Source organism: Sus scrofa, chromosome 8 (assembly GCF_054392235.1).
Source record: "Sus scrofa isolate SSC_HxYL_T2T_F1_AM1 chromosome 8, Sscrofa_HxYL_maternal_Yorkshire_Landrace_v2.0, whole genome shotgun sequence".
Taxonomy (NCBI): domain Eukaryota; kingdom Metazoa; phylum Chordata; class Mammalia; order Artiodactyla; family Suidae; genus Sus; species Sus scrofa.
In genome coordinates, this window is record NC_139390.1 from 102,716,254 (window position 1) to 102,738,589 (window position 22,336).

The following is a 22,336-nucleotide window of genomic DNA, read 5'->3' on the forward strand; positions in this document are numbered from 1 at the left end:
TACGGCCATGTGCCCCCTAACCATTCAGCCCCTCAGAAAATACACCCCAACCTCTCCCTCATTGGGAAGCACAGCATTACAATGTGGTGTGTTTCCAAAAAAAGAGTACGGCACACAGGAGTAGTGTAGAGAATCACTGTGCTAAAACAAGACAGAAATTGTTCTACAAGTCAGAAGTTAAAAACCCAGAGGTCCACTCTAAGTGAAACTGTATAAATCCAAAAAAGCACAAAACACATCAGACAACACAATCTGTTCCCACCACAAAACTGACCTATGTGATTCTTTCAAATAGGCTCCTAATCTATATTTTATTTTGGAGGGGTGAGGGGGTCTAGGGCTGCACCCAAATCGCAAGGAAGTTCCCAAGCTAGGGGTTGAATCAGAGTTACAGCTGCCAGCCTAAACCACAGCCACAGCAATGGTGGGATCCAAGCTGAGTCTGCGACCTAGACCACAACTCGCAGCAACGCCGGATCTTGAACCCACTGAGTGAGGCCAGGGATCGAACCCACAACATCATGAACCCTAGTTGGATTTGTTTCCGCTGCACCATGAAGGGAACTCCTATATTTTATATTTTCTGAGACACTTACCCAGCTAAGACTTGTGTTTCTATCAAAAGATTCTTCAAAAACCACAAAAAGAATTTCCAAGAGAAAGCCAAGACATGAGTCCTGCTCTGTCTTGAGCCCTAGCGTTTCATACAGTGGGGCAGGGTCACAGTTCTATTATGGACCACCCCCCCACCCCGGTCCTGCTCACGCCCACCAGAACTCTAACACCCAGCAATGTACAACCCAGCCCAGGGCAGGCCTACCCCAGAAAAACTTCCACAGCCAAGAAACTCCTGTGGCCATTCTCTACTTGAATGACTGCCTTCCCTGCCCGGTCACTGTGTGCCAAAGCCAACTGATAGCAGCTGAATTCTCCTCCAGCCTTCTAGAAAGCACCCGGCTCCCCTCCAGACCCAACAGGAGATACAAGAGAAAACTGGAAAGGCAAAGACCACTCACTCCTGGCAACTACTTCAGCTTTATCTCCTTAGAGCCTACAAGAGAGCTTTTTAAAAATAAAAAGAAAGTGCTACCTAAAGAGGAATTCCTTAAAAGTAACAGCGTGAATGAAGCATCAGGGCAAAAAGAATACAGGTCCCACTTCATGAAATCCAGGTACCAAAACTGTGAAGAGGAGAAAGAGGCTAATAAAGCCCATAAGAGCTCTCCTGCTGGAAACAAGGAAGCCAATGCCGGTTACATCTTCATTGATTTGGACAACTAACATTTACCTACATAGAAAATTTTGGAGAACTTATAATCTTTTTAAATCAATATGCCTGGAATCCGTGTTTGAAAATCAGGTTTCAAACACGGATTCCAGAGAATGCATGTACTTCAGCAGTCACTATATGCAAAATGTAAGCATTGGACAAAATAGAACCATGCTCCGAAACACACATAAATACTCTCACACAGGTAAAAGAGTAAAAAAAATAGTATTTTCCTTCTAATGAATTTCATTTTCATCCACCCTGAAAGATCTTAAGTAAAGAAGGCTGAGAATACTGTGCTATACTAAGGGAACCTGGCATGGTAACAGGGTGAGTGCATGCCAGAACTGCCTCCTCTGTACTTAAACCCTGACATCAGGCTGATTTATCTCACCTGGGATTACTTACGCACTCAAGAAATCAAAGTACGCACATGTTCGTATCTTTAAGGCACACAATACAGTGATTGTGTGCTGCAACCATCTGTCCAATGAAAGCCAGTAAGAGAAAGCAGAGGGCCCTGAGCATCATTTAGGGCAATTGCTGATTATTATCTAGACGCTAGTAGGATAAGTAATAATCAATTAAAAAGGCTACTTGCAACACTCCAGAGAAAGCAGCAAGAAAATATGATAGCATATAATGTATCCTACAAACACACACCTTAATACCTAATATATTATTAAAGGTGCTATAGCAAAATGACTGTCCCTGACCTTATGGAGCTCCTGGTCTAATTGAGAAGAGAAGTCAACAGGAATTCAGTATAGTTAGTATTTGATAGTGGTAAACACAAGGCTCTCCAGGACACAGGTTGATGGAGTCAGTAAGATTCTAAGAGTACTGAAGAACAAAGGGGAGGTTACAGGAAGCAACACATTTTGGGCAAAACATTATAATACTCTACAACATGTATATATAAGCTGGCACATAACTCTGTGCAGCACCTTCACATTCAGGATCTTACCATTTGCTCATTTATTTACTAATATAAATCCCTTCTTACCTTTCCATTCAATTGACAAGGCTTGTTATTTCCTAATGCATGAAGACCCTTTCAAATCTGCCCACTGCCCCATACCTAGACTGCTTTAAGCACCACCCTTTCAATCTCCATGTCCACATTTCTTATCCCTTCCAGTTATTACAACAAATTAATCCATCCTATGAAGTGACCTCATGAAGCTCTTCCCTATGCCAATCTTTCCCTCTGCTCCACACTGCAAATGGGTCTAAATAGAAACTTAGGTTTTCCACCACCTGGCCCCTCCCTGCACTACTCAACCATCTACCCTAACAAGCCTCCATAACCAGCTTGCCTGCCCTCTATCCTTGCAAACAGCCTCTGCTGACCATGCCCCTCTGCTCTCCCCTCCCCACCCATCCCTCTCAATCCTTCTCCAAGGCTCAGCTCAAAGCCACTAAGTACCACCCGCAGTTCCAATTAAAAGCATTTACATTCTCTACCACTCATTTAGTCTATTTTCTTTTATAACTATTTCGCCCTGCTTTTTAATAAACTTTTTTGTCTTTTTAGGACCACACTTGTGGCACATGGAAGTTACCAGGCTAGGGGTAGAATTGGAGCTACAGCTGCCAGCCTACGACATAGCCACGGCAATGTCAGATCCAAGCCACGTCTGTGACGTACACCACAGCTCATAGCAATGCCAGGTCCTTAACCCACTGAGTGAGGCCAGGGATTGAACCCACATCCTCGTCAGGTTCATCAACTGCTGAGCTACAAAGAGAATTCCCTTTAATGTACTTTAAACAGTTAATCAACTCCTGCCTTGCATCATCACTTAAGTGTTCTATAAAAGGTGTCTCTAAATAGTAAACTAAATTTTACAATAAATTCTGGAGAATGGAGATTCTCTCAAATTAAATGAGCAATAAAGACATCACAGAGAGGGGTCTTGAGCAAAACAAAGCTTCAGAGGGCAGCAACAACAGATGCCCCACAGAACTTTGTGTCCAGTCCTCAACAGGGCTTGTCCTGACATCCTGCCTGATTTCACCAAAATTGACTCAAAGTGATGCAATTTAAGCAAAACAGCTAGGCAGACAGAATACTAATTACTGGGCATCTTGGACTTTACCCAAAAAGCAGAAGACTACCTAAGGAAGCCTGATTATAATCAGAATATTGCCTGGAAAGGCCAAGTAAGAGGAGGTCATTGGCCAAAGACCCTGGGACTGGACTGGTCAAGTGACACTCCTTTGGCAGTAGGTAGGGACGTGCCAAGACAACCAGGATTGTGTGGTGGCTGCTCAGAGCACCATCTCCTCAACAAACACAGATAATGTCCTACCTGCTGGCCCTGAACTCTGTTTAGACCACATGCAGATTACTCTCTGCAACCTCTTCTGTCACAGTTTAAATGCAGTGAAATTAGCTAACATATTAATTCAATAATTGCATCAAGTTAGATGCCCAAGATACAGTGAACAAGATACAGAATGGGCCACAGGGAGAGCCAGTAAGCAAATAACTAGATAAGTGGCTTTAGCACGCTAACTGCTAAAGGTTACAGGATTCATGGGTTATGGGACATGGGACATGAGATTGTATGGGAGATAGCAAGGTAACTCAAAACCTTGAAAATTAAGCTTCCTCAGACTGAAGACTGGGGGATGGGGTATCAGCAGGCACTAAACTAAGAGCAGCATCAGCCAAAAGAACCCATCCCCCGCAAGTGGCTCGGGAATTTGCAAGTGAACAAGTCAGCGACCTGGGTGTGGTACCAGGGAGGCATGACTGGTATGTGACTCCAGCTAAGAAAGAAAGAGAAATGACAAGGAGGACAAAGAGAGAAGAGCTTTTACAAAAGAATGGGATGATTACGAATTTGAGGATGTTTATTCAATGCTACTCCTTGGAAAGGGCAGATGTGAGGAAAACAAACTGTCCAGTTACTAGAATTACTCTCTGTGGTAGAACAGGTACCATTATATCAGGCCATAAACTCTACAGCTATATAAGGATTATACCCTAGTGATTTTAATTATCTTATGATTTATATGTAGAAAGGCTGTTTTTATCTTCAAAGTATCTATTTTATCCACGTTTTCATTTTCTAGAAGGTATTCAATGAAAGACATCTACATACTACTTTTCTATGTATCACCTATTGCAATGTAATGGATTAGCTGTAACAACCTATAGGATATGTGAACTGAGATTTGCACTTGCCAGCAGCCTCTACATGGAGTAAAACAGGAGCCACTCCAACAGCCAACCCGCAGCACCGCTGAATGCTCAGGGTGGAGACCAGGAGTGAGGCACTCTGTGCTCTGGAAAAACTGGAAGAACAGGTCTTCAGATAGTCAGATATTTTTAGGAGATTTTATAAGCCCAATTCTTGTATCTCCTCATAACTAGAAAAACATGAAAATCCTTCAATGATGACTGATGTCTGTGACTAGTAGTAACCTTCACGAGACCAGCAGCAAACTTCTATAAAATGTGTGCATAGCTGCATGTGACTCCCTCTTCACCTTTATGACGTATCTTGATAATTCCCCCTTTCCCTTATAGCTCTAAAATACTGCCTCCTGAGCTGTAGCTAGTGGACAAAAGATGTCATGGCCATCTGTGACAACAGCCACTCCCAAGGGTAGGCCAATGACCCCTGAGGGAACTCAGGGAAAAAACAAAGAGGAACAGCCCACAGCTGAGATGCCTATCAAAGGAGTGATTCATGTAAGCCCAGGCACTTACATCTTCCCATAGAAACTAGTTTTCTGTAAGTCTGGTTATCTGTAAATTTTTTGTTCCTACTACCTTTCCTTTGTTGCAAAATTCAAATATCCTGGGACACCCACCTCACCTGCTCCTAGTGGTTTCTCAAGGCTAAACAAGATGCTGTCTCCTGGGCTTAAGTCCCAATTTCACCCCAAATAAACCTTTCAACTTCCAGGTTGTATTTTTTCAGTCGACAGATCTTGTACATAAACTGTATCATACGCTCAGCTTTACAGAATGTGAGATGCTTCGCTTTAATATCTCACTGACCTTTAACTGAAGTTATTTCCATTACTTTATTTTCAAATTTCTTTCCATTCACTGTCAAAGTTAATAATCTAATACTTAAATGTACAATATTTTAAAATGTATTTAGAAAATGTCTAACACAAAAATGTGTATTAGGAGTTCCCACTGTGATGCAGTAGGTTAAGAATCTGACTGCGGCGGCTTGGGTTGCTGTGGAGGTGCAGGTTTGATCCCTGGCCCAGTGCAGTGGGTTAAAGGATCAGCATTGGTTTCAGCTGTGGCTCGGACTCAAATCCTTGATCTGCAAACTTCCATACACTACGGGTGCAGCTAAAAAAAAAAAGGAAAAAAAATGTGCATTAAAGAATGTATTTTCAGACACCAATGTACCTTAAAGATAAAAGTATTTTATAGTGAAATGTTTCTGTTTGCTAAGTTCACACTATATGCATGTTATTCCTAAACACTAAGCAACTGATAATTTGATTCCTAAATTATTGGTCAGCAACGACTGCCTCTCCCACAAGAAAAGATTTATGTTTTCTTAATCAGTCTTCTATGGAGCATACAGTAAGTACCCAATGTAACAAAGTATGTAAATATGATAATGACCTATACTTTAGTAATCTCCTGTTCCTAAACGAAGGTGAAGGAAATCCAGCTGGTTTCTTACCTTAGTTTTTAAAGTAAACATTAATCACCTAGACAGTAAGTTTTTAAATTGACATCATTATCTAAATCATATGCTCAGAGTCTAAAAATACTAGTATGACTACAATTCAAACCCAGATTTCTCACTTTAACCAAAGGGTTATATCTGGTATAAAGATAGTCATAGATTTGATTTAACTGACAAAGTGCTTAAATCTCAAGTGTTAAAGTTTTAACCTTGTCTAAATATTTCAACCCAGAAATACAGAACCTTTAAATGTGTCCTTTATAATGTCAAACATCAAAATTTGTTTAAAGGAAATACTACCCAAGCTACTACAGAGCCTTTGCAAAGATATCATACTTGAAAATATTCAGCTGAAAAGTTTATATTAGAAATAAATAACCAGTTCTCCCAAAAAAGAAAAGATTATAAAAACTGACCAGATAATCGTAACTGCAATATTTACTTCTAGGAATGTAACCAATACAATCCAAGTGCTAGAACACATTAATTCACCATAAATTCCTTATAAATTATGTTTTAACTCAGACTTTACAAGTCAATAAAATAATTTTTTCAGAGCTCTTCTGTGGCTGAGCAGCTTAAGCATCCAGCATTATTACTGCAGTACCTTGGATCGAGGCTATGGTGACAGTTCAATCCCAGGTCCAGAAACTTAGACGTGCCACAGGTGTGGACAAAATCAATCAATCAATCAATCAATTGTTCACAAGTTAATCTAACACCATTGTTTTAAAGACTATTTCATTATTTTAAGGAATTTGTGTGAGTGGTTCTGAATGAATCATAGGCAGTTTCCACTTGCCAATTTATAAATAATCCAATCTTTGCTTATAAACCCTAAAACAATCTATTAAACCCTTCCAGGTCTCTGTAACTGATGACTCAAATAAGAGTCAGCAACCGGACAGCAGTCATGACAAAATATTCCAATTATTTGTATTTGGAATGTATTTGAAATTATTTGTATTTTTGTTAACTTCCCTTTACACGGGAGTAAATGAATTCATCCCAAAACAATAAATAGGCAATCGGGCACCATGACCTCCAATCTTGAACTTCTATCCCTATCTCCATCTACTCAGAATTCCTCTCTGTTAGATCTATATGCTCAGGTACGAAGATATCAAAGATATAACAAGAAACACCAGCAAGCTGCAGGTGGGAAAAAATGAAGTATCAGCCCATTTACATATTAAACATAAACCAACGGCTTGCATACTCATGGAAAATTTCTGGAGGAGCATTAAAGTTGATAGTGTTTACTTCTGAGAAATTAACTACAGTGTTCCAGAAAGAGTAGGGTGGCAACTTCACTTCTCTCTATGACCTTTTGCATGGTTTAGTTTTTTACCACGATTGTGTACCACACTATTTAAAATAGTAAAGATTTAAAATCCAAAATATTTCTTCCCTGCTCTTCACATTGTAGAAGACCCTAAGAGCACAACTTCTTGGCCCTGTGCAGGCACCAGCCTAAAAAGAGCAGCCGCCAATAAACTACATATATTCCACCTCCTTCCTGAGGTGGGGATCAAAGGCTTGTCTTGTTTAGAAACACCTGATGAAACAGCACAGGAAGAAAAAAATAGAAACGGTAACAGGATAATACCATAAAATGCTATTATCACTCATTCATTATTTACTTCAAAACTAAGTTTCTAAGAGTTTCCATTGTGGCTCAAAGGGTTAAGAACTGGACTTGTATCCATGAGGATGAGGGTTAGACCCCTGGCCTCACTCAGTGGGTTAATAGGATCCGGCACTGCTGCAAGCTGCAGCCTAAGTCACAGATGCAGAGTGGATCCAGTGTAACTGTGGCAAAGGCCAGTAGCTGCAGCTACAATTTGATCCCCTAGCCTGGGAACTTCCATATGCCACAGTGCAGTCCTAAAAAGAAAAAGAAAAAAAAAAAAAAAAGTAAGTTTCCAAACATAAGAATAGCCAATGCCAATAAGAGGTCACTAAAAATATTAAAGTATATACAGTAGGAAAAAAGAAACTAAAACCGGTCAGGAAAACTAGGGTTTAAACTACCTCTAAAGAATAAATACTCAACTTCCTACCCATTTCAAAAGCAGTATTATTTCGGGGGAAAAAAAAAAAAAAAGCTGCATTCCAGAGATGGCTACCAAATACACAATTTCCTTTACCCATGGCAGACATGGTTAATAAATTAGGTCATTCTTTTTCCACAAGCCCAGACATGACTTCAGAATCCTCCCTAACACAGTGCTATCACTCAGAATTCATGAGTGATAAAGCTACTTGCCCTTAAGGTCCTATTTTCACACTTTTTTTTGACAATTTACCAGAGAAAACTAAGATAAGACCAATCTATTCAGAATATATGAAAATAAAGTTTTTTCCAAAGCATTTCCCTGAAATCAGAAGTTTGTGTTCCATTCCTGGGTCTCTGAACCAAATTCTAATTTGTAACACATTCATGCAAATCTTCAGGTCAAACTCAAAGTTCAATAAATAACACTTTAGAAAGAAACAGCAGGAGATAGTTTCTGAATGCACCAAGGTAGGGATAAGGATGGCAAAGGAGTCTACAACCCCTTATTCCACCCTTGGAAGAATAAGCCAATAAATGCAAAGTGCCTACAGGGTAATTTTAAAAGATTTTTAAATGCTCAAACCAGATGTTCTTACACAGGATATACAAAGCAGCTTCTGCAGAAACCAGACTCAAACAGCTAATGACAATTACACTGTGCACAGATTTAAATGCAGCTGTTTTGAGGAACTTTGTTCCTTGATTATAGCTAGTTGTTCAGAAACTATCAGTTACCACTAACAATCGTTCAGTCACCAAAAATTGTTAAAGTACTGTTTAAAAAAAAAAAAAAAATCAGACCCCCAATGTTTTACACTGGAAGACCTAAATGGCACACTTAACAAAAAAAGTATTTACACATCATCTGAATTACATATAAAAGCAAACATTTCATCACAATTGTACAAGTCTTGCTATTATGGTCACGGAAACAAAAGGCAATCTCAAAACTTAGCAGAAAGGTCTGGAAAGTAGGTATTCTCTGAAGCTAAAGCTGAAAAGTCTCAGGATGGATCATGTCTACAGGAAATCTTCCCCAAAGAAACCCATAAATCATAAGTGTGGTGCTAGAAAACATTTCAGAAATAAGTTAATCTACTTTTCCTAATTTTAAAGGCAAGTATGTCCAATAAATACTGGAGATATTAAGCAACATGAGCAAAGACACACAGACATGTCTAGGGCAAAGCCAGTGGCTGAACCAAAGATCAGTTCCCAAGGTGGGTGGTCCTCCTATGCCACCCACCTCCTCCCAGGTGTTGGGGACATGGAGCATCAGTGTCGAAAAATGAGACACATGAACATGGGGAGGATCTTGACAAGGCTCTTCAGCAGAAGGGCACGGGTACTCCAAAAAGCATGTGCAGCGAACAAAGAACCCCTATTTATCCCTAACAAGGTGATTTACCTGTCCCCTTCCCACTGATAGGGTCAGGGTGCACATTCTTCCCAATTGGCTAATTTGAAACAAACTGTCACTGGGAAAAAAGGTAAAGAAGAAGGGTGTCACAGGGTTGATTCAGCCAAAACCGGAGCAAAATGGAGTAACCAAGATTTCCTTGAAAAAGACATTATGTTACTTTCCACACAGGTGCCTGTACCATGGGATTCTTGCTCCTAGACACCTACTGGGATATAGAAAAAGGATACCTCAAAGATTAAGGCCATGCATTATACGTAATTAGAGAGCAGACAACTGACTAAATGCACTCAATAAACAACAGTCTGTTAACTTGGAAATTGAAACATGGTTTCATGGCAAGCAAATGTGAAGATAGTTGCAAAAACCATTTTTTGGGGTGGAGCATACAAAAGGTAGAGCTGAAAGGAGAATAATATGCTTGTAGCTCCCTAAACACTGTCAAAGGGGTACAAGTTCTCTGAGCAGCAGGCATTAACTTCTGATTGGTGTGACACACACCCTACTTGGAGAGAGGTTATCTCCTTCCGTAGGTTATTGGGTATATTCCCTTACACTGGGTTTCTGGCCCTGCCCCCTTGGAGGGTATGACTACCTAGCTCTGCCTTCCTAAGTTCGCGGGGTCCTGCATTACACATCCTATCCTCAAAGGGGATCCAGGAACCAAAGAGTTAAGAACCACAACCCTCAGACTAGCCAACTCCCTCCGTATTTATCAAACAAATTCTGATTTCAACCTGACATTTCAGGTTCCTACCAGAAAGGGAATTCAGCCTAGGCAAAAACAATCCAGTGACTAGGTAATGCTATACAACACTATACTACAGGCATATACTATACTTTGGGAAGGCTGTATCACTAAGATCAGAGGTTCACAACTGTTTTTGTCCAGCCCCTGAGCTAGAAATGGTTTTTACATATTTAAATGGTTTGAGGGATGGGAATCAAAAGAACATTTCATGACACCTGAAAATTATACAAAATTCAAATTTCACTGTCTATAAATACAGTTTTATTGGAAGATACTCATTTCATTCATTTACCTTTTGTCCACTGATTGCTTTCACAGTGGTTAATAGAGACCGTCAGGCCCACAGAGCCTAAAAAATGTACTATCTGGCACTTTACTTAAAAAGCTTACTAAGAGTTCCCGTCGTGGCGCAGTGGAAACGAATCTGACTAGGAACGGTGAGGTTTTGGGTTCCATCCCTGGCATCGCTCAGTGGGTTAAGGATCCGGTATTGCCATGAGCTGTGGTGCAGGTGGCAGACATGGCTTGGATCCTGTGTTGCTGTGGCTGTGGTGTAGGCCAGCAGCTGTAGCTCCCTAGCATGGGAACCTCCATATGCAGCAAATGTAGCCCTAAAAACCAGAGAAACAGAAGAAGAAAAAAAGCTTACTGATACTGGCGCTGTCACTGAAGTGGCTCAGGTCACAGCTGTGGCATGGGTTGACTCTCAGGCCTGGGAATTCCTCATGCAGCCAGTATGGCCAAAAAAAGTTTACTGAGCCCTGCTACAAATCAACAGACTGGCAGAGGGAGTGGGGAGAGTTGCTCTAAGCAACTTAAATAAAGGTCATGTCTACAAACCTGTGAATTTTCCTCAAAGGAAAACCCCTGAGGCTCCTATCTGATTTTCAAGCCAGTAACCAATAAGCAGAAACATGACCGTTCTAGACAAGCATTTTAACTACAATACATGGTTAACAGGGATGTAAAAGGATCAGAAATAAATTATAAAAAGAAGTCACCAGGAGTTCCCGTCGTGGCGCAGTGGTTAACAGATCCGACTGGGAACCATGAGGTTGCGGGTTCGGTCCCTGCTGTGGTGTAGGTTGCAGACACGGCTCGGATCCGGCTCGGATCCCGTGTTGCTGTGGCTCTTGTGTAGGCCGGTGGCTACAGCTCCGATTGGACCCCTGGCCTGGGAACCTCCATGTGCCACGGGAGCGGCCCAAGAAATAGCAAAAAGACAAAAAAAAAAACAAAAAACAAAACAAAACAACAAAAAAAAGTCACCAGAATTTAAAAGCTAAACTGAAATGCAAGAATGCACTTAAAGGTATTTATCCAAACCCTGAAATGATAAGCAAATTTCAGAGCAACTTGCTTGTTCTGGGGGAGAGGTTCCATAGGTTTTGAAAAGTTTCCTTGACCTCAAAAAAGTTACAAGTCACCAGAACTCAGCCAACGCAAGTGCATCATTTTATTTCAACACTGAAATAATTTATGCTCATAAAAATGACCATGAGTAATCAAAAAACTTAAATATTAAGTATACTTTGTGTTAAACAAAAGCAAACCATACAACTTAAACTCCATGGAACTCAAACGCCAAAAACTTACTAACTTGCCAATTCTTCCTGCTTACCCTGGAGTAACTAGTAAAAGGAAAAAAAAAAAAACTCAGCTCATTTTAATCTTCGGTTTGGACCCTACCACTGAAATCTTCACTTAAAGTAACTGCTTTAAAACTATCTTTGAAGCCACTGTGAATCTTCAAATTAATAAAATCTGTGCAGACATTAAATAGCAATATTAAAAAGTATGTATTACTGCCAATTGGGAGAACTTTCAAAACAAAACTGTTTAATTCCTTCAACAAGAAAACCCCAAAGAACCTGAAGTTTTAAAAAAGAACTTGTTTCAAAAAGAACTTGTTTCAACTGTCCTCAGTCACCTTACCATATCTTAACCCTACCTGAAGAACTAAAAGCAAAAAGTAATATGGGACTGGTTTAAAGTATTTATCAAAAGTATGGTCCTTGAGGAGCTTCCGTCATGGCTCAGCGCAGCAGAAACAAATCCGACTAAGAACCATGAGGTTTCAGGTTCAATCCCTGGCCTCCCTCAGTGGGTTAAGGATCCGGAATTGCCGTGAGCTGTGGTATGGGTTGCAGACACAGCTCAGATCCTGTGTTGCTGTGGCTGTGGTGAAGGCTGGCAGCTATAGCTCCGATAAGACCCCTAGCCTGGGAACCTACATATGCCACTGGTGCAGCCATAAAAGCAAAAAAGAAAGGTATGGTCCTTGATGCATTTAAGTGCACATTATATACCACCTGTCTAGAGTTAATAAAGGACTCACAAATGGAAATAAGTCTCTTCCTCAGAGATTGTTTTCCATTCCATTTTTGGCAATCTATCTTTGTTGCTTTCAGGTGAGGAAAGACATTCTTAATACTCACTCAAGGTCTAGGCTAGAGGCCACAATAATCAGGATCTATATCTTCTAAATCAGAGACTAGATTTTCTCTGTTCCATGACACTCAACCCTAACTAAACTTAAAAGACAAGACGCCACTTCCACTAAGAGGTTAAAAAGGTCCTCCAGAGCCATGCTTCCACTTACTAGAAATGCAGAATTAACTTATTCCATCAGAGCCCACCAACTTGGGAACATCAAAATATATACCCCTCATAATCACAGATCAGTATTTTTGCATACACCAGGCAAATGGCAAGGCTCTCTTTCAAATAAGTCTCCACTTTTTGAAATATATACTACAAATTAAAATGTCCAAATTTTAAGTACATGACTAAACAGTGCAGCAAGATCTTGAAAATGGAGAAAATAGACTGACACCGACACCTTCAAGGAAACAACTTAACTGTCCCAGGAAGGAAAACTTTCTCAATTAAGGTTTCTACCACACTTCTGATACCATATAAGAAACAAACAACTCCATGCAAAACCAGCCTTCATTTAAAAAAAAAAAAAAATTAAGTATAGTTAAACACATGGCAACAATGTTCTAACTTCATAGGCTTGGTCAGGAAAGGGAGGAAAGAAGAATGCTGGTATAATTCCTACTGCTTCAACAATCAAGCCTAACTTTTTAATGCCAAGCCAAATAAAAAGCAACATATTGGCTAAAATGTCATATTTCCCTCCTGAGGATGTCTATTTTATTAACTATGTGGGAAAACCAGGTTTATAATGCAAATTCTAACAGACTATTAACTGTAATAGTGTAACAGATGCCCCATATTACTAAATGAGAGAAGAGCTTCACCAATAGTATTAGGGAAGCAAGCAAAACTGAGATTCATATGCCTCCTCCTCACTTCTGACAAACCTAAAGAGAGTAAGATATGGCCAGTGTTTGAGGTCTTGATGTTTGCTGTTCCAACCATCTGAGTACAGAAACACAAACAGTTGATAATTCTTTTTCCAGCAAGCCTGTGAATAAATACATCAGGCAACTTTCTTTGAAGGAGTTTTCAAACAGATAATCTCCAAATCAAAGACAATAAAATGCTAATTCCAACTTTTTCCAAAACCAATCATTAGTAATTTCAAAATCATGCCTCAATGTCAGAGGTTCTGTCAAAAAGTTACTACAGATTAAAATCTACTTACAGGAAATAACCAGATGAAATAAATGATTTTAGGACAGTGTTTTAGACAAAGCTGCTCTATTATAAGTGAGGAAATCTGAACACATCCCAATAGGCAAGCTAGCTAGCAGGACAAGACTCCTTACAGAACTATATATACAATATGACTTATTCTGATTAAAATATACATAGGCATACATAATTATCTGGCAAATGACACCATGGTAACTTTTAAGTGGTAGGAATGTGTTTTTATATTTGCTTCTCTGCAATTTTTAATTTTCAACAATATAACATCACTTCTGTAATACGTGGAGCCACAAAAGTCTCCTTGAAGTCAAAAATTAGTATTTATCAAGGTGAGACACATTGAGTTTTTTTTAACTAACATAAAACACTCATTTATAGGCTGAAAAATCTGTCAAGTGATAGTGGAAGAACTTGTGAGAGTGGAGGGATCTTTTTCTTTATAAAAAAAAAAAACACACATATATCTATCTTTGTCAAAGTTAAAATCTCTGAGGCAACCTACCCAACTTTTCCTCTTAGAAAGCAGCCTTTGACCTTAAGCTGGAATCAAGTTCAAGTTATACTACAAGTTCAAGCAATTCCTTTTATCTCTGGCTGGTGTTAGAAGGAAGGGAGGTATGTAACAAGTAGCGGGAAATTCGAAACGAAAATGCAAAGTCAAATCCACATATAAAAATACATAACTTAAGGAAGAAAGCAAAATAACCTAACAATCATAACATTAAAAGGGGCAATAGATGAGACTGAAATCTTTGGGACAAAAGAGCATTAAGAATTCTTGGTGCAGGTATTTGCTAGAAAGTGTCCCTCCACATGCTATGTATTTCTCTAGTCACTCAACATCCTCTGTGTTTCTCTAGTCTGTGTTGCCCACTCTACAACAACAAATTATCCTATCACAAGTTTTGTCAGTTTAAGTATGGTTTCACTGAAGGCTTCCTTTCTCCACCTAAAAGTGATTAAATCTTGATTAGCTGTGATTCGACCAAATACAGTTTACTAATCTGTAACCACTGGTGGATCAACACCTAAATCAGCTTTCAGGGAACTAATTTCTCTGTATCTTAAAACTAGTTCATTAACTTCGAAAGATATTAGCCTTGAGCTACAAGTAACTAGAGAGCCAGCCTTTCACAGCGGGTTTTCTAAAAAGAAAAAATAGTTCACCTAATGAAACCCTTTGGGAAAGAAGCCCCTAAAAGCATTCCCATTCAATGGAAATTTCAGGTTCTCTCAATTTTCTAAATATGTAGCCGTCTTAAGTCATTCAACTACAGCTGTCATTTTACAAAAAAAAAAATTTTTTAAATTCCCCTTTGGCTGAGGTAAACAGAAGGCGACAGACCCTCAACCCGCCAAAGCGAGGTGGGGTGCCTGCCTCGTTACTAGAAAGCCAGCCAAAGCTGCTTTTAAACGGTCTCCGGGTGACGACGCATTCCTAACGGGTTTCGAAGGCACGTTTAAATCGCCCGCTTTTTTGTTTGCTCGCTGCATTCACCCGGCGCCGGGGAGGGGAGCCCGGGGTAGGAAACCCCGCGGAGGGAGGTCGGCGGGGGAGGGGAAACCCGGAGCGAGGAGAGCCGGGGCAAGGACTCTGGGATGCGAAGCCCGTGTGGGGAGCCCAGGGAGACTGCGGGTAGCCGGGTGGGCTGGAGACAGAAAACTGAGGACCCCAGGAAGGGGGGATCCCAGGCAGGGGAGGAATGGGCCGCCGCCCGGCCCCAGAGAACCCACCGCGCGGCTCCAGCCGCCAGCCGGGGTGTGCGCAGGGCCGAGGCTCCGCGCGGCGGCGCCGCCCCCTCCCTCTCCTCCTCCTCCTCCCAAGGCGACAGAAACAACAGCGCGGGAGGAGGGGAAAGTAACTCCCAGCACCTCCGCCGGAATTAGCCCCGGTGCAGTGATGACACCTTCTCTCGGCGCTACCAAGCCCCACTCCCTCGGCAGCGGCGTCCCCCGTCGCGCCCTCTCCATTTGAAAGTGGCCACCCCCCGCCGCCACCGCTACCGCTCCTCCCGCCCCGCCGCCGCCAGCTGCACCAATCCGCTCGGCCCCAGTTGCAAATCAAACGCTCCCTCGCGTCGGGAAGCCACTTGCGCCGCTGGAAACGGCCGCGCCGTCCCCCTCCCCGAATCCCTCCCGGGCGGCACCTCCAGGCTGGGGCGGGCGCGCCGGTGAGAAACGGTTATGAGATGGGAGCGGCGGCGACAGAGAGCAGCCCTGAGAGGGCTCGGCTCCCGCTCCCGCCCCCAGACAGTTCTGGAAACTGTGTATCACCTCTGTCACAGGAAGCCATCCGGCGAGGAAGGCGGCGCGGAACCAACAAACAAACGCCTGCGGACGCCCGCCGGAATGAGCGCGGGGACCGCGACGGGCTTCAGGCCGTTCCCTGGGCGGGAGCGTGGTGGCCGCCCCCGCGGCGCGGGCTTTGTGCGGGGTTCCCGCGGCGCGGGCGCGGTGGGCCAGGCGTCCCCGCCCCCGAAGCCCCCCACCCCAGGCCCGGCAGTGCTGCTCGGACCGTTAGGTGACGCTCCAGTCGCGGCAGAGAAAGCAGCTCCTCGGCCGCCGCCCGCCCCCATTTCCACAAGGAGCCGCCTCTCCGCCAATGCCAGAGGCGGGCCACAAAAGTTGGCCCCGGGGCCACTCAGCACCTGCCCACGTGCCACGGGAGGCTTGCTCCCGGGTCTCACACGTCTCCTTCCCCCCCGCCGCCCTCGGCCGCCAGGTCACCTATTACCGGTGGGAGGGGAATGAGGCTGCTATTTAAACGCCCGCGGAAGTTGAGGCACCCCCACTGGCGGGTGCCGTGCACCTGCCTCCCGCCGCTGCGCTCCGCCACTTTGAGCAGCAGCCGCGTCCTCGGCCCCGCCTCCTGCCCGCAGGCGGGCGGGGGGGAGCGGGAAGGAGGTGGAAGGGATCGAATTTCTCTAGCAAATGGGACCGTTCCGACAGGATTCGGTTCCCCGGTCAACATTCCACATTCCATCCCTCTCCCGCATCTGCAAGCCAGCGCCAACAACCCGGAAAGCTTGCTGGCTACCGAACAACAGCCCCCAACTCACGAACACACACTCACAGGCACAAGACACGTGCACTGAAAGGCTTTGCAACTTGCAGTCCTGGAGTGCACACTGCACGTTCATTTCAGGCATCGACGACCGAGCGACACCACCCCCCACAATTTGCAGATGGTGCCAAAGGTTGCAATTTGCAATCCGTTTTAAGTTCGTGGTTAATCGGTAGTTTGCTTACTCAATGCAACTCCTTCCTAATTTCACTGATAAAGGGTTTTATACTTTACAGTCTCCCTATAAGTAAAAGGACTCATCACTGGAAACCCAATTTGGAAAAACCTAATTGCTAAGCTGTCCCTACCCCCCCCCCACCTCCCCTCACTGCCCTTGAATTGATGCAATGAGTATTTTGGACAAGGGGTGACCCGGGGACAAGAGCCAGGGCTGCGGCCACCCAGCACAGATGTATCTACATACACACACACACACCTATCTTTGGACAAATACAATCGTCCCTTCCCCCCAACACACCACCACCACCACCACGGTCACACACACTCTGGATTCATATATGTTCATGGACCTGTATTCTGCCATTGCCATCTGTCTACCAAGTTACTACTATGCTTTCTACTTTCATGCAACCTAATGCACTTTGGCTTTTTAAAAAATTCTATAAACTAAAGCCAACTAAACTGGGCTTCTGCTCCTGAAAGCGTTTTAATTGATGATTCACCTGAAAATCGCATGTTCTTCGCAAACCTAAAATAAGAAAAAGCTCTAAGACTTCAGCCCCCCTAAAACTGAAAAAAAAAATCATCATAAAACTTACTAATCCAACATAGATCAATTCCCAGGATCCAAAAATCATCCTCTCCTCCTCCTCCTCCTCCTCTGGCCCCCGCCCCAGCAATGCCCAAGTTACTGGTGGGATAGTAACGCTGCGCTTGGCGACTGCCTGCCCTCCCTCCTTGCTACATATCAAGAACCCAATCTTTTGGCGCCATATTAATGACGTACTATATTATTTCCACTAGGCAGCGACCTTCGGCATTAAATTACTCCCGAGAACTCCCGAGCAAGGCAACAAAACCATCAAATATGGCTGAGCCTCTCGGCTCGTCCTGCAGCCGCCGCAGCCGCTACTGCCGCCGCCGCTGGCGCCGCGGGATCGGGACGCGCACACGGACCCACACGCGGACACGCGCGGACTGTGGCACGGCGTGCCCTCCCCGCGCGCCCCCCGCGGCCCGCGCGCGTACCTGCTGCGTAGGGGTTCGGCCGCGGCGCTGGGCTCCTCGCCGCTCGCTCCGCGCCGCATGAGTTCAGGCCGAGGCAGGCGGGTGGACCGACTGGCGGGCGGGGAGCCGGGCGGGCCCCTGCTCTCGCCGGCGCGCACACACCCGGCGCAGGGAGGCACTCTCGGACGGCCGTTTGGCTTGTTATGGAGGAAGGACTGTGTGAATCAAACTCATTCTGGGTCACTGCTGCCACAGGGGGGAGCACTTTAATCCCTTGCCAAAACGAGAGGGTGGGGACAGGAGGGCGGAGGGAGCTCGCGGGGAGCTCGCGGCGCAGGGGGCTCCGTCCCTCATTAACTCTTCACGGCCCTCACCGCTGCCATCTCGGCTTATGTCCGTCGGCGCTTGAGAAGAGTGGCACTGTTCAGCTTTTAAAATCTCTTCCTTAACCTCCCTTGAAAGCCTAGAAATTCTTGAGGTGTCTCCAAGCATGGTAGTGGGCTTTTAAATTATCTCTTTCAAACTGTCCCAGTTCCAACTCTTGTCCGACATCACTGCACCTAGAAGTAGATTATTTCAAATTAGTTTTAAATTATGTCGCTAAAAATGTGGCTATTAAGGAGTAGTTTGGGTGAGGTTTTATTTTTAGGCTGAATGACAAGATAAATAGTTCTTTCGTAGTAACAGTTTGGAGAGTTGCGAATTAGAATGACATTTTTAAATACAGAGAATCCAGTTTTAGAGCTGGAACACATCTTTTACCTAAGCTTGTATACAAATTATAATTGCAAATGAACATTAATTCATTAGTAATTATTTATAAATTGACACCACCTTTATATTACAGTATTACAGAACTGGACTTTGCCTTCCAAATATGAGAACTGAGCCTAATGGTAAAACTGGAGCAGCAGGCTAACATAAAATTAGACATCAGAGATTAATTTAAAGGCATTTATGTGTAAAACTGTGTGGTTACTTAAAAAAAAAAAAAAAAAAAGGTTACTGATTTTCCACACAATACAATCTTACTTTTTCATGTGGACGTTAACGTACTTCTTTCATGGACCCCCTAAAGAAATAAAGAGTATATATGGCCTTCAGCTGCAAAAAGGAAAAGACCTGGATACAGGTTAAAAATCCCATTCAGTAAATAGGAACAGTGATCACTAATTACAAAATCAAACCCAAAGGCATGCTTATGCAATGGAAGAATTCTGAATATATCAGGATTGATTTCACAAAATCACACACCAACCCATCCACCCACATCAAGAACATAATAATCTGACAAACGCTGCATAACAAAACTGAGCCTTTCAACCATTTTTCAGAAAGCAAAGTAAACCAAAGGAAATCTTAAGGTAAATGTCCTCTTTCTCCCTTTCCTGCTTCACTAATGAAGAGTACAAAGACACCCTATCTGTCCTGTTCATGGGCTCAGTTAATCCTGTTCAGAGATCACATATGTAAAGCACTATGCTAACTATCATTATTACTGCTGTTAATATTGCACTGCAGTTACTGTTATTTTTATTGGTTCATCTTACCTATACTCTACTATAGAAGTAAAAGGACACAGGCTTCATAGCCAGATGGATATTGCATGAATCTGGCTCTACAGGTTATCAGTAATGTGATTGTGGGGTAGATTACAAAACTTCTCTGAACCTCAATTTGTTCATGAGTAATAAAATGAGATTAACAGCCCCTACACCTCAAGGGTTGCTAAGAGGAAGAAGATAACTCCATGTAACCGCCCAGCAGAGGACCTGGCAGCAGGAGGGCCATCCCTCCTGTGTCTCTCTTTCTTGGCCTCCTTTCCCTGGAAAATTGCAAACTTTCTACACTCCAGCCAGCCTTACTTCACTCATTCCCCTGCAAAATATAAATAAAGCTCATTTGCCACTTAGCCTTTGTACTTTTTTTTTTATCACTATCTTCAATCCCAAAACATCAGGCAACAAAATCAAAGTGTACTGAATAAATGGATGAGAAAAATGAGCTAAAAACTCCCAACAATGATACATGGATGAAGACTGATGTTCCCAGGAACAAACTCTATTACACCATGGCTTCTGAATACTGATTCACTGAGATAGTGCCATGTGCCATGAACAGCCCTAGACTAAAAGTCTGGAGACTCCCATCAACTCATACATACTACCACTCTGGACAAATTTATTTGGGTCTTAGTTTCCCCACTGAAATGATAGACAAGATGATATCCAACACCCTTTTTAACATTCAGTAAATTCTGATTGTTCTTACCAAACTTAGAATGTGATGATTATTTGAAGAAATAGAAGACAACTTGAATCAATAAAGAACATTTGAAAACATTTAGGTTTTTTGCTTTGTTTTGGGGTGGGTTTTTTTTTGGGGGGGGGGGTGCACCTGCAGCATATGGAGCTTCCCAGGCTAGGGGTCTAATAGTAGCTATAGCCACTGGCCTAGGCCACAGCAACGCAGGATCTGAGCCCCGTCTGAGACCTACACCACAGCTCACAGCAATGCTGGATCGTTAACCCCCTTAGCGAGGCCAGGGATCAAACCCGAAACCTCATGGTTACTAGTGGGGTTAGTTAACCACTGAGTCACTACGGGAACTCCACATTTTGTCATTAATGATCAGCCACTGACATTTTTAAAATAATAGGTGTCTTTTGCCATCAGACCACAAAGAAAACTTTCTTACAACCTATTTTTAAATTTGGAACAGCAACGAACATGGTTTGCCTTGCAGCAGCATATTTAATACAGCCTAGAATAAGAAGTACTAAGCTGGCAATTAGGAAAATGAGTTTCTGGTTCCACTCTGTCACTGACTATTTTAACTTACCAAATCATTCTTGATCACCACACCATTTCCTAGTCTCTAGAATGGTCCTGTTAATTCACATTTCATTATCAGAGATGAAAGGACATTTAAGAAAATAGGTACAAAGTTGTAAATGTAGTTGAAGTATCAAGATTCTAGTCTTTCCTGACTGGACCTGATCAGTGTTCATGGTGATAATTATCATTTTATATCCCCCTTTCATTTTGCTGTAGGCATACGGTTTGATTTCTTTCTTCCATAATAATAGTTTTAAGGAATACAAATTTAAACATATATTCATATTCCTGATTTTGAAACCATACATAATTAAACCTATAAATGTTATTTCATTTGTGTCTACTACTAATATTAATATCATGTTACCTACTCTGTAGGTGAAAAATTATAAGGCCTTGACACAAAGTTCAGAATTGTTCAAATTTGAAATGAAGTAGAAACATATGCTCAAGTCCTGTATATCTTATTCCTTTAGAGAGATGAACAAGAGATTCCTACTAGCAAATACCATTGCCAGTGGATATGTTACAACATGTAATGTATACACAATTTTTGTTCCACAGCTGCTCTTGTGGATAAAATAGGTTGTGTTCTAAAAGTTTATTTACACTTTAACTGTTCAAAATTTTGAATTTATGTCCCAAATAAGCCTTGTTATAAAGAGAGCTTAAGTTGTCATGTAGTTTATTAAAACAATTTTAATAACAAAATAACTATATTAGCATTTTTGAATGATATTATTTGGGTGGAAGGCCATCTAGTTCAAAGAGATAAGTAGGTATGAATCTGAACAGTAAGAGTAAAGTTGGGCACCACACTCAGCACGTGTCTGAACCCCATAAGAAACAGGAGGTGTTGGCTAAGAGATTAGGAATAGAGTTCCCTGTCTGACTGATTGATGAGGTCACCAGTCATGAACAGCATGGTAAGATCCTCCTGGTAGGTGGTTACAACTTTCCAATTTATGTAATGATTAGAAGGCATAACCAAAATACTTTCTTGCTGGTGTCAGGATTATTTCTTTCTTCATGTTCTTTCTTCCTTTCCTTTTCATTTTCTTTTGCTTGTCTTATATTTTTGTTGCTTTAATTTTGTCAGTTTTCATGTTTTTAGCACAAGAGGTCAAAGAGAAACAGGTCTGACAGAGGGACAGGGAGAGGAAATAATTTAATTCAACAAGATGGAAATGTCTAAGACTGCAGAGATTCGACACAGAAAAAGCGTGGGTATATATCTGGACAAAACTTTCGTTGAAAAAGACATATGCACCCGTATGTTCATTGCAGCACTATTCACAATAGCTAAGAGGTGGAAACAACCTAAATGTTCATCGACAGATGAATAGATTAAGAAGATGTGGTATACATACACAATGGAATACTACTCAGCTATAAAAAAAGAAAAACTAATGCTATTTGCAGCAATATGGATGGAACTAGAGACTCTCA

The 22,336-nt window shown here is 42.4% G+C and overlaps 1 protein-coding gene across 29 annotated transcripts in view; it reads right to left on the minus strand.

The window, feature by feature from the left end:
• The window catches only part of JADE1 (jade family PHD finger 1), an 87,562-nt gene that overhangs the window by 44,483 nt on the left and 20,743 nt on the right, over window positions 1-22,336 (minus strand). For 4 of the 29 annotated variants that reach the window (XM_084972923.1, XM_084972914.1, XM_021100690.2 and 1 more), the window contains exon 1: window positions 18,071-18,294. The exons of 2 other annotated variants lie outside the window; for them this stretch is intronic. Coding sequence is in view for 1 of the 27 variants with exons in the window: in XM_005656538.4 (XP_005656595.3) it covers window positions 16,072-16,090 (19 nt within the window). In the remaining 26 variants the exon portion in view is untranslated. Of the gene's footprint in view, window positions 1-1,986; window positions 2,114-15,531; window positions 15,781-15,944; window positions 16,051-16,071; window positions 16,637-17,640; window positions 18,295-22,336 lie in introns of those variants that run through there. 23 more of the 29 variants (XM_005656539.4, XM_084972915.1, XM_084972924.1 and 20 more) reach the window with 14 other exon arrangements.